General features: G+C 44.8%; 1 protein-coding gene across 2 annotated transcripts in view; it reads left to right on the forward strand.

The window, feature by feature from the left end:
- The window catches only part of MYO1E (myosin IE), a 105,181-nt gene that overhangs the window by 75,606 nt on the left and 16,534 nt on the right, over positions 1-13,041 (forward strand). For both annotated transcript variants that reach the window (XM_083586325.1, XM_083586326.1), the window contains exons 17-19: positions 721-827; positions 4,719-4,817; positions 7,790-7,934. In XM_083586325.1, the coding sequence (XP_083442451.1) occupies positions 721-827; positions 4,719-4,817; positions 7,790-7,934 (351 nt within the window). The remainder of the gene's footprint in view (positions 1-720; positions 828-4,718; positions 4,818-7,789; positions 7,935-13,041) is intronic.

A 13,041-nucleotide genomic window follows, 5' to 3' on the forward strand; every position in this document is an offset into this window, starting at 1 on the left:
TCCCTTCAGTTGTCTCCATTCATCAACACCCCTCCCAATCATCTCTAGGTAAAGTCATCTTGAATTAATTCGTTTCCCCCAATTAACATCCTGCCAAGTAACCCAGAATCCCCCACCCTCATTCAATTCCCCCATAGTTCATTTTTTCCTCCAAAGCACTTGGGCACCTAGGAAAAGATTTTGAGCCCACTCCTATTAGCACTCCTGACACTTGCATTGGATGGTAGGGGAAACCAGTCAGCATTGCCACCCATCTTCATCTGTGTGGGAGGAGGGCTCTTACTGTGGCTTCCTCCTCTCCCTGTTGGTCCCTGACCCTCAGTCTTGCCAGGCAAACTGTATACCAGTGTGAAGGGATTCTTGGAACCTGTTGATATTGGCGGGAAGATTGCCCATGCAGCAATAGTTCTTCTGAAGGGCAATTTCAGGAGAGACTGCTGTTATAAATCAGACATCCTTCTTTTCTCAGAGACCAGGGTCAGTAACATTATCGCTTACAGTGCATTAGTTTTCTGGCTTCAGTAAATTCTCTTGGGATCCTGTTTCTGATATAGTGAAATTACCATCTAATTAAAAAATAAAAAGGAGCAAAATTATTATCAGTAGCAGTTCTAAGCAGCAGCTAGTATCTAAATATGCCATTATTATTATTATTGTTATTGTTATTGTTATTATTATTATTGTTATTGTTGTTGTTGTTGTTGTTGTTGTTATTTGCAGAAACAAGCCAATGACCTTGTTGGCACCCTGATGAAATGCACGCCCCACTACATCCGTTGCATCAAGCCAAATGAAACAAAAAAGCCTCGAGACTGGGAGGAAAGCAGGTACAGAGGAGACAGTTCCCACTGCTAATGCATATTAGATTGTTCCCTGCATTATGCCCAAGATGGCGAAAGAGTCACTTCCGTGGCATGTAGTATACTTGATGTGTGGCTTCATGAGCAAGAGTAGAATCATCTACAGATGTAGATTGCCTGTTAACTGAGACCACAGCAGAGACCACCCATGGAGAAACAGCAGGCAGGCAAGACAAATGCAGATATGTTTTGTTCTGGCTTTATAGGCCTTCCCCCATGACTCATTCCCTTTACACCTCACATACCTCCTCGACTATCCCCCACTGCTCTGCCCACCCCTCTCCCCAAAGCTTGCCCCAAGCCCCTTCACTCACAGCTCAGCCCAACCTCTTTTAAAGGAGGAAGGGGGTTCTTCAGACAGGTGCCTCCCCCTCCTTCGTTAAGCAGCTCATCTGGGCTGCCTGCCACTTGCACGCCTTGCTCTCTGCCTACCTGCCATTCTGTCATCTACATTTTTATGTATATAGGAAGAAATTATAAATACAGCGATACTTCAGTTCTCGAATGTCTCCATTGACGAACGTTTCAGAACCTGAATGCCGAAAACCTGGGAGTAAATGCTTCCGTTTTTGAAAGTGCCTCCGAGGTCAAACGGCTTCCGCTTCTTGTTTTTCAATTTTCTCGACTGAATTTGCAGACAGCCCTTTGCGCCTCCGTTTTCAAACGTTTCGGAACTCGAACGGTCTTCCTGACGGATTACGTTCGAGAATCGTGGTACCACTGTACATTATTTTGAATGCACTTTTGCAGCCAAGTGTTAATGGTGGTTAGGGTGGGCAGGAGTTACATAAATGTTCTGGTCAGTCTAAAGGAGGGCTGTGCATTTCCTTGTAGGCAATACTGTCATAGGCCTCTGAATACCAGTTGCTGGAAACTGCAGGAGGGGAGAGTGCTCTTGTGGTCAACTCCTGCTCATGGGTTTCCCCCAAGCATCTGGTCGGCCACTGTGAGGTCCAGATGCTGGATGCGCCATTGGCAGGATCCAGCTGGGCTCTTCTTATGGCCTTAGCCTTCTGAGTTGGGCCAGAAGCAACAGTGGATGGGATCAAAGGGGAAAGTGGGTGGAGCAGTAGATGTGACTCCTACATTTGTAGACTACACTCCAACCATACAGTAGTCAGGAGGAGTGTGTGTGTGTGTGTGTGTGTGTGTGTGTGTAGATAGGTACATAAACATGTGCATGCACACACACGTGTGTGTGTGCGCGCACACACAAACAAACAAACAAGGTATTCTATCCTCCTTCCATCCAGTCAAGCAAGCACTGAGGATTGTCACAGTTCAAGGACACATTCCAGGCAAGCACAAAAGTCCTTGAGGCATTTCTGGAGCAGGGCTGATGTGAGGAGTGGCCTGGGGAAGGGGCAGGACCTAGGACCACATAAGGAAGCACATTTGATCCACAAACATGTATCTTTGAATGGCATGCAAAGCAAAACTCAGAACACTTTTTCAGCAAGCTTGTCAAATCCTTATTTTTTCCAATTAATATTTAAGAAATTGGTTATCCTCAAACCTAATATATTTTTCCTAATTTTATTCCCATACTGTATTTTGCTATTTTTCCAGACTGCAGTGTTACCAAGTTGGAGAATTCTTTTCAAAGCTGAACTTTTAAAAAAGCTGTCTAAGTACAAGATGCGTTGCCAGTTAGGGTGTGTAGCTTTTTTTTCTAAAATCAAGACATTCCTTTTGCATTTTTCACTACACAAAACCAGTGAAAAATGTAGTTGGGGTGATGTAGAAAGTGATTAAATCTCTAAAACCAATTCTAAATCTCCATGTTGCAACTGGGACTGCCCTCTAGTTCTTTCAAATTTTGAAAAATGCCTTCCATTACAGTTGTTCTGCCCCCATCACATCCCATCATACAAGTTTGCTGTTCCTCCACCAGTTGGGAGTGGGGAGGGGAGAGAGGAGGAAAATTGAATTGTTCACTTTACTGTTATGTTCGGAGAATTGGAGTCCAGAATCTTGTTCCCCTTCCAAAGCCTTCTGGTGGAGTAGCCATAAAAAGAGCTGATCAGCCAAAGTATATTTTCCTGTTTATAGATTCCCGCCTGCTGACATATGGAATAATGCAATTGGGGGGGGGGGGCGGCAAAGTTAGTCCTTGTTTCTTACTGCTTCACCAATGCCAATCAAGCTACAAAGAATTTTAAGTCTCAAGCTACAAAGAATTTTAAGACTGTTAAAAAAAGGTTTTGGGAAAAGGCAATTCTGAAGAATTCTCTCTCTCAGAGCCAAAGCCTTTCAGGTCAGTGTCTGGGTATCAAGCTAATGAGAAGCATTATTGTAATTCTGGGGAAAACTGTTATTTTTAAAGCACACACACCATTTTCATATTTTTACGAGGTAGACTAGCAAAATTATAGGTCTGGTTTGGTTCAAAACTAAAGAACTTAATTGTTCTTACGATATCCTGAAACAAAAGTTTGCTTACTGCTGACCTGGGATGGAAAGTTCTTTATTTTTTGTTAATATTCAAATGTTCGTATTCTTGAAATGTGGAATTTGTTAACTTAAAATCAAGGAAATAATGCTGCCACACAAATTTGTTCTCCTATAAATGCTGTTCCTGAAGCTACTTAACATTAGAAGATATTGCTTTCCAAAAGTGGATTCAATATGACTCAGAGGGCCGTAGCCAGTGCTATTCACTGTGGAAGGATGTACAGATCCAGAATTGGCCTCCACAGTCACTTATGGACACACTGTTAAGACAATATTCATGGAAGACAATCTTACTCGGCTACGAGTGATCGCCAAAGAAGAAGAAGACAATGCATTGATTTCTATGGGTCTTCTCTGAGTAGGACTAGTGTTGAATGCAACTCTGAAGGAAGGACCCTAGTCCAATGACCAAGCTGCTTTGCATGGTCCAATTCTCCAGTGGGATCCCCAAGTGGTGCCAGGAGAGATCCCTGTCTGCAACCCTGGAGGACTGCTGCCAGTCAGTGTAGACAATACTGAGCTAGATGGACCCATGATCTGACTAACTCTGCGGAAACTGCCATGGATATAATTCCAACTGGCCGATTTGTGCCTTTCTTGCACATGCAAACATTGCAACATGTTATGTCACAAGAGTTTCCTTCAGCATAATCCTCCACTGTTGTAATCCAAAGTGTTGTTCGGGGGTATGTGTCCCCTGCATCTTTTTCCCAGCACAAACATAGCAACATAGCCAGATTTTATCTTGACAGCTGTGTATACTAACTCAGGCCAACATTAGTTGGATTCCCCCTGACTTAAATCATACCCACAGAAACACATGGGGGGGGTCCTCTTGCTGTTTACACATTTTACTGAGTTTCTTCAGATTACTACATAATGAAAGAGGCAATGCTTTAACCCTCCTCCATTTCCCATATCCATGCATGTTACATTCTCCTGGCTGACAGGGCTGTTGGAAGTTGATGTCTGGCAATGTCTGGAGGTCACCATGTTTATCTTTTCTCATCTTTATTTTGGAGGACCAGATAACTGGGGTCAAGACTGAACAGGGAGTTTGCAGTGCTTGTTAGGAACATCCAGAGACAAGAGCTATCTGGTGGCACTTGTTTTCAGTGTCTAAGAAAGATAAGAAGGTCCCAATATCTGTTTTGAACATTACAAACGAGTGCAACAAGCTATCCACATGAGAAAAACCACCCCTAACCTGGGTAACGGCAGCCTTTCCTGTTACCCAGGCTAGGTGTGCTTTGCTGTCACTTGAAACTGCTGCTTCTTTCCCTTCAATCCGTGACTGTAAGGGCCGTGAGTTCTCCATGTAGACCTTCTGTAGAGACACTTGAAAGCTGATTCCCACCTACCTCTTCAACTAATCATGCTTCTTTTCTGACCCTTCCCCTGCAGGGTAAAGCACCAAGTGGAATATCTTGGGCTCAAAGAAAACATCCGAGTGCGGCGAGCGGGTTATGCCTATAGGCGAGTGTTCCAGAAATTCTTACAGAGGTACGGTATTCCTCTGTGTTGCTTTCTTTTCTTCAGGGAGATTTTGAAATGGGAGGGAAGATCACATTCCACAAAAAACATTCCCAAGTTTTCCTCTCCATTACTGCATAGAGTAGATAGGAGCCTAAAGAAGCCCAGGTGTGTTAAATTTGGGCTCTTGTTTGCTTGTCAACATATCTAAAAATAATGTTTCTCTTAAAGTGAAGGCAGACCTAAGATTTGAGGAGAAGCTGAAATGCTCTTGCACCAGATCCCCCATCTTACTCCTGCCCTTGTGTGTCAAGGCTGCCTGCCTTTTAAAAAGTATTATTATTACTAACATGGCACAAATACTTAAAAATACACCACCTTATAAATAGAGAGTTGCAAAAGCTGCCCTGGCAACTGCTTTGTGGGTGACACTTCCCAGTCGATGTCTTCCTTCTGTGTTTGTCCTCTCCCACCCAGCGCCTCATTCAAACTGACCATGCTTGAAACTTGCTACTGTATTTTGTGTTATGGTGGAATAAGGAAGCCTTCCCCAACCTGGTGCCCACTAGATAAAACTCATGGGAGCTGTAGTCTAAAACGTCTGGAGGACCCCAGGTTGGGTAAGGCTGGAATAAGGTATGTCATTTTTTCAAACGAGCCATACTGCTTTAAGGAACAACAGCTTTGTCTTCTCCACCTTTACTCTCTGTACTGTTTTCGCTGTGATGGAGTAGCAAAAATGACAGCTGCTGCCTGATGAAAGGAATCTTAGTTGATTAATCATACAAGTTTACATTAGTTAATCAGTTGATTGTTCAGGGACCTTCTGCATTGCGTTTTTGAGTTGTATGTCACTTTGCAGTGTGTTATATGAAAGTGTGGTTTATACATATTTAAATAAATATATGTAAATGTGTAATTTAAATTCACAGTTTAGGGAAATTGTTCTAAAGAAAATAAAGCATATTTTCTTTTGATTTTAGATTATACAAACATACATCCTAGATCATACACAGAGCATTCTCCTTCTCTCTCTCTCTCTCTCTCTCTCTCTCTCTCTCTCTCTCTCACACACACACACACACACACACACACACACACTCCTTCACCTTCTAAGATGTCCCTCTGCCATCTGTAGTTTTTATCACTATAAAGAAATAAATTATAACCAGGAGCACCCTTTATCAAAGTGTTTTAAAGTCGTCCAGGCATTGCAGCCCTAGCTGCTAAAACTCCTCCAGGGCTCTTCTTCCTCCCTCCCTCCCTCGCTCTGCTTTCTCGTAACAATGGCTTGCTTTTGCTTCTGTTTTGATTTTGTGTGTGCTGCAAATTCTTTCAAGCTGGAAATGCCCCACATTTCTGCTATGTCTAAGGGAGGATGGAAGCTGATGCGGTTTAATAAAGAAGCGTCAGGCAGTTGTTAGGGAGGGAGAGAGGAAGTGGGAAAAGGATCCCACACCAGAACTGCAAGATTGGCTCCCCTGAGGCAGCAGGCAATGCTCTTTGTGCACTGCCAGAGAGACAACTGAATGACAACATCTTGCTGTCTAAACTGTTTGGTCAGCCCTTGTTTTGTTTTGATGATTACATGACCCTCCTGTCTTTGCTCACATATTAATTATGATTTCCAAGGTTGTTTTCCTGTTGTAACTGAGCCTTGTGGTGGTGTAGCGGAGAGGTCGGGGGAACACAAATCTTAGTTCAGCAGTGAAGCTCCCTGGTGACCTTGAGCTTCTCTCTCTTTGCCTGACATGCACCACAAGGCTTAGGATACAATAAGGGAAACCCCAGGTAAACAACCTTGATCATACTGGTGGAATGGTTAGGGTACAAGACAGAAAATATGTTAGACTACACAGCTGTGATTATCCAAACTCTAAGTTGACTTTTATGTATTATCTTTCTTCAGCTAGATATGATACCTTGGGAAGAAATTTAAAAAGCTAGAAAATACCTTATACCAAGTCAGTCCAATGTTGTCTCTGATCAATTACAGTTCTCCATGGTTTTGGGGCCTGTTCCAACTCTTGACTCCAGTGGGATATTCTGAATTAGACGCCAGATTTTAATTTCTCGTGCTTCAATAGCTTCATTATCCCAGAATCCTTGGTGTAGAGCATTTCTGTAGCACCTGGGAGGGAGAGGCTGACCTCCATCTTGGAATTTCCAAGTTCTGTACTTCTTTGCTTTTTGTTTTTCCTCCCCTGACCCCCCCAACAACCCCCTCCCCCCTTTGTGTAAGATCTTGCCTGATGAACAGTTCTGGAGAACTTGAAAACTTACCTCACTTTTGGTCAGTCTCAAGTGTGGATTTTGGAATAGCAATAATACTCTTCTATTCCTTGAACTGCATTAATCCATTCTTGAACAAACTGAAGTGTGGGTGGCTTTGGATGCTGCTTATATTACAGCAGAAATTTCATTTGGTGTATCCCAACAACTGATTTTTAATTTGTCCTGGAATTGCCCATAGATGAAATCTATCACTGAGTGGAATGGCAGAATCTCACCATCATCTGATGATGATTAAAATTTAAATACCACCCTTTATCTGAAGATCACAGGACAGTTTACAATATAAAAACAAACATAACATAGTAACACACAAAAACAATAACTGCCCCCAACAGTTTAAAAGCCCATAGATGGTTTAATAAGCCAAAGGCCTGGGAGAAGCGGGATGTTTTTCCTGGCACCTAAAGATATGTAACAAAGGCGCCAGGCAAGCCTTTCTGGAGAGCACATTCCACAAGCAGGGAGCCACCACAGAAAAGACCCGTCCTCGTGTTGCCGCGCACACCCCCAGGCCTCTTGTGGAGGAGGCACATGAAGAAGGATCTCAGGTGATGATTTCAGGGTCTGGGTCAGTTCATATAGGAAGAGGTGGACCTTGAGGTATTTTATTTGTGTTTGTCTTTTATTTTTAACCATGGGGCAACCCAGCCAGATAGAGTGTTAATGATGATTATGATGATGGTGATGGTGATTGTGCTTTTCTGCAGGTACGCCATCCTGACCAAAGCAACCTGGCCTTCCTGGAAAGGGGACGAAAAACAGGGGGTTCTCCACCTCCTCCATTCTGTCAATGTGGATCCTGACCAATATCAGCTTGGGAGAACAAAAATCTTCATCAAGGCACCAGAGTCTGTGAGTAGAAGGGCAAAGTCTTGACTCCAAAGAGTGAGACAACCTGCTAGAACTGAATTGTAGAATTGGGAGGGGAAAAGGGGAGGTCACTTGTCAGTTCTGCAATGTGTTGTGTAGACCAAATGGATAGAATTTGCACTTGTTCCTGGACTGCAAGTCTTTATCAAGCCATCCTCTTCTCCTTTGTTTTCTATTTTGTGGGGGAGGTTACCTGCTCTCCAGAAGAGGATTCACCAGAAGAAAGGAAAGCAGGTGGTGTTTCTCTCTACTGTGGCAATGGACTAGGCTGAGAGGTTTAAACCTCTTCTCCCAGGCCAGTGTCACAATGAGGAGAGAAATGTCTTGCTCTTCTGATGATCTGCAGAGGTCGGCTAAAAAATGGTGGGCAGGGGATCAGCATGTCTGCTTGTGTGTGGCATGTGTGTGCTTTGGTGGGTGGGTGGGAGTAAGTGTACAGTGCATCACCTGGTAACACAGGCAGCGTTTCCTAGATGTTGCTGGGACTCCAACTCCCATCAGCCGCTGCCAACATAGCCAGTGTCAAGGATGAAGGGAGTTGCAGTTCTATTATATCTGGACGGCCCTTGCAGTTTCCTCTGCCCTGCCCTAAAGAATCCTAAGAATTGTAGTTCGGTGATGGGGACGATTCACCCCAACCCTATAGAGCTAGATTTGATAGAGTTCCCTGGCAATAGGTAATGACTGTTAATTAAACCAGTTTAAATTGGTGGTGTAGACATCCATTGAAATATCTGATTCAGGTCAAGTGTAGATGTCTCATGAGCCATGTTCTTGCAACGTAACTGGGGTGAGTAAACTGTCCCCGTGGGGCTCTCTCCACACAGTTAGGAAGCCTGGAAGGAATGTTCAGTTTCCAATCAGAAGTGGAGAGCCCACTGCTGAGACAGTTGGGTGCATGTAGACACCATGCAGTCATTCACCTGAACGCGCATAGACTGGTGGTGGATCCCACTGCTGCTGTGATCTTGCTTCCTCTTGGGTGTGTGTTGAGAGGACTGGACTTCTGCTCCCCTGTGAACTGCAGCTACCTGCCTCAGCAGTATAGGCCTTCTTGAGAGAGGGCATATTTTCTGGAGGTGGTTCCCAGTTTGCCACCAGGGTTTAAAGGCAACTGGGTTAAGTATGGATCAGACCTAGGCCTTCTGTAGTACTAATTGCATCTCTCTCTTGGGTGCACCAAGATAAAGTGTTTTTAAGAAGGAACAGTGAAGGAAATAGAAGATCATTCTTTATAAAACGTCTCTTATATGTTTGTGTTGAAAATCTCTTGCAAGTCATTAAGGTGTGTTTTTTAAAAGAGGGATGCTGGTTTTTCTTTCTGGGCACAGGAAGTGTGTCTGATGCAAACTTTAATTACATCTGATGGGTTGCTCTGCTTTGATAGATGTGCTGCAATTAGTACAACTTTCTGGGAGTCAGCCATGCAAGTAAAGTTGCTATGAGCAGCTTGTTCTGCCAGCTCCCTTTTCCATTTTTTTTAAAAAAATAAGGCAGAGAGGCTTGCTAATTATTTCAGGAGAGAAAGGTTGGCCACAGCATGCTGAAAACTGTAAGCTCTTTACATATGTGTGAGGACACATGTAGAAACTCGAGAGCAGACTTTGCTACCACCACAGCAGATGAGAGTTGTAGTCCAAAATATCTGAAGGGCTCCAGGCTGGTGAAGGCTGCTGTTTGTGGAGGCAGAAGGATCAGACCCAGAGGGTGCAAATGACACAGGGGAGTTCCTCTACGCAAGCTGTTCCACAACTCCTTTTCACTTCCATGGAGCTTGTGGAGGAAAACATCCCAGTGGATTATGCCACATGCTAATTAGTGGGGAGGCAATGGGCACCATCCCACTTCAGACACCAGAAGAACTTGGTGGAGTTGTGGCCACCATCCTTTGCTTTGTCAGCTATGTTGTCATGTAAGCAGAAAGAATGGATAGTCACAGACTCGGGGATGCCAATCCTGGAAGATCTGCTTCCTTACCTTGCAGGCCTTTTTCCACCTGGCTTGGGAGGGCTGGGCCTGACTGACTCCAGCTACAAAAGCTGCGGCTGCTGAACAGAGGGTTTTTGTTGGGGTGGTTGCTGTTGTTGGCTTTTTGTATATTTATTATAAATCTCCTTGTGATTTATGTGGAAATGGTTCAGTTTGGTTGTACATTTTTAAATGTTTTATTTATTGTTTATGACTACCTTTTTTACCTTGTAGTTATGTATTTTTCCATGTTGTTAAGTAAGCTACCTTGAGAATGGCTTGAACTATGGAAAGGCAGCATACAAATAAAATTATCTATGCATGTGGACGCTGGGGTTGTCCCTTCCTGCTCTACTGAGCTACTGCAGTCCTAGAGTGGCAGGATTGAACCCTGGTGGAATATTGCAACTAGACAGGGGTATTCAGGACTAGGGAGGCTGTCAATTTAAAAGTCCCACTGCACCTGCTCTGTGTGCAGGTTGGTGTTCAACCTCAGGAACCTCCACTTCAAGAGAGTCAGGTTGCAGGTGATGGGAAAGTCCTGTTCTCTGCCTGAGGCTCTGGAGAGTTGCCTGCTCACCAGAGCAGGATAGATGGGCCAGAAGTCTGACTTGGCATGAACCAGTTTCATATATCGCTCCCACCCCAGCAAAAAATCTGGCCAGACTAGAGAATCGTGCCGCACACCTTGGAAGCCAGAGGCTCTTGGCAACAGCCCAGGGAGCTGAGGAGTGTGCAGGGTTAGGAGTGCATTTATGATGGGTTGCAGGACTCAGCCCTGTCCAGGGCACCCTGAAAGATCTCAGCATTGTATCTCTGCATTGCTTTCCTCTCTGTGAGCATCACACTGTGTGCAGGAACTCTGTGCCAAGACTCCAGCAATCAGAACGTCAAGCAGATGCTGCTAAATCCCTTGTCGGCAGCTATCATGTGCTGCTGTCTATCTCCCGTCGTCTGCCTGAAAGCAGATGTGAAATTTGTGAGATAGGCCAGATTCCCTTTTGACTTTAAGATGAACTGCTCCTTGTTTCCAAAAATATCCTCCTTTCATCTGCTGCTGGTTGATTGGAGACATACATGTCTTGAAGGTGAATCTCTGCATTGTCTGTCTGCAGGACTTCCTGAATCATTTCACATTTCCCACACCTGGGCTTTTCTTGCAGTGCTGGAATTTCTACTTTTAAAGCAGGGGAAACTGACCCACACTGACCTATTTGTGCCAGTGGCATATTTGTGGCACACTCCACATATTTTTGGAGGTTCTGCCTGTTGATCCAAGTGGGTGGAAACCACTGAAAGTCAACTTCAGTATGCAATTTGTTAATGAGGCGTTTGCAATACCCAAATGCCTCATTAACAATAGCGGACGATTTTAATGCTAGGGTGGGAATTGACAATGAACAATTAAGTAGCGCTTTAAATTGGAATACCACCGATGATATCGCACATTCAGTGAAAATGATTCTCTAGAGACAAGGTTATAAACAGGGAAGGTATATGCTTGCTCAAGCTGTGTAATAATTTTAATTTACTAATTGTGAATGGCTCAATAGATGGGGATAGAAATGGGGAATTTACATACTTCCCCTTCAATGTAGTGTCACTGATTATAGTGTCTCTTGTGACACTGTAAATCTGATAGTGGACTTTAGAATTGGGACGCGCAACATAAACCATTGTTGATGCCTATAAATTTAAACTTTGATTTAGAAATAACCAACCATAACAACACAAAATTTTGTCAATATGAGCAAATGACCCAACTAAAATGGTCCCAGGAAATGAGTGTAGTAGTGGGGCAAAAACTCACAGCTGATTTTAGAAACCAGGTTCTCTCTATCAATTCTCATAGTGACATTCTGGAAGTATATAGTGAAATCTTCAAAATATTTGAGGAGCTTAACACTCCACCAAAAGTCACGGCACTTAAAAACAGAACTGGTCCCTGGTTCAACGATTTATGTCTTCAACTTAAAAGAAAATGGTGCCAAATTCCAAAGATAACCATACCAAACTAGAACCCCCAACAGGAGGTTAACCCTTGTGAGACTTCCTGCATGGTGGGCTGAGTCAGGTATAGTCATTTTGGGTCCAGTGCCTAAAGCCAATACCACTCACATTCTGTAACCAATAAAGTTGTGGCCTTTTTTCACCCATTAACCGAAAATACTGGTGTCCACGTGTGTCAGGGGCTCGGGAGCAGGAGCACAGGGGAGAGAGGAAATGGAGAGCGAAGGGGAAGAATCAGAGGGCAGCGTAGGGGAGTATGACAGTGACCCGAGAGATTCCATGAGCTTCTCCAGCGAATCAGAAGATTCCCAGAAGGGGGCGCCGATGGTCAGGGCAAGGGGGGTCCCAGGGGGGGACGCACCAGAAACAAGGAGCCAGCGGGGAACCCCAAAGCAGCAGCGGGGGATCAGGACCAGTTTCCCCAGCAGAGCGTAGTGGGGGGGAAGAGTCACATGTGTCAGGACCAGCGTCTCCTCCAGCGGGGAGAGAAGATGAGTCAGGGCTGACCACGCCTCCATCGGAGAGTGGGGGAACGGAGGGGAGGTCAGTTGCAGCAAGCCTCCCCGAAGGGGGAAGCAGTGACAGCAGCAGTGAAACGGTCAGGAGGAAAGTTGCTGGCTGGGCGCGCGCGCCAAGTTCAAATGTACAGGCGCGAGGGACAGCAGGAGACCCGGATTGGGAACCAGCTCCCAAAGCCCGCCGGAGGGAGGGGGAAGGCTCAGGGGATTCAGCGTCAGAAGAGTCTAGAAAGGGCGAGACCCCGACGGACAGGCGGAACCAGAGGCGGAAAGAGCAGAGGAAGAGGTGGAGCAAGGCTAGAGTCTTAAACTGGTGTCAAGGGGGAGGAGACTCAGACGGAGCTTCAGCGGTCTAGAGTTTGAGACGTAGGGCTGCACGCTGCGGCTCTGGAAGTGAAACTGAACTTCAATAAAGACTTTCGTACTTAACAACGAAGCGGCGTTGGTCCTTTGTGAGCTGGGACCTTGGGCAGCTCTGACAACGTGTTTTATTCATCAAAGGAGGGGGTGCGGGGCCTTGATGCGCAAGCACCTTTTACTTAGATTAGTTACCAGGATGAAAAATCTAAACTTGCCAGGGAAAGAACAAATAG

This window comes from Podarcis filfolensis, assembly GCF_964270895.1.
Source record: "Podarcis filfolensis genome assembly, chromosome: 14".
NCBI classification, from domain to species: Eukaryota; Metazoa; Chordata; class Lepidosauria; order Squamata; family Lacertidae; genus Podarcis; species Podarcis filfolensis.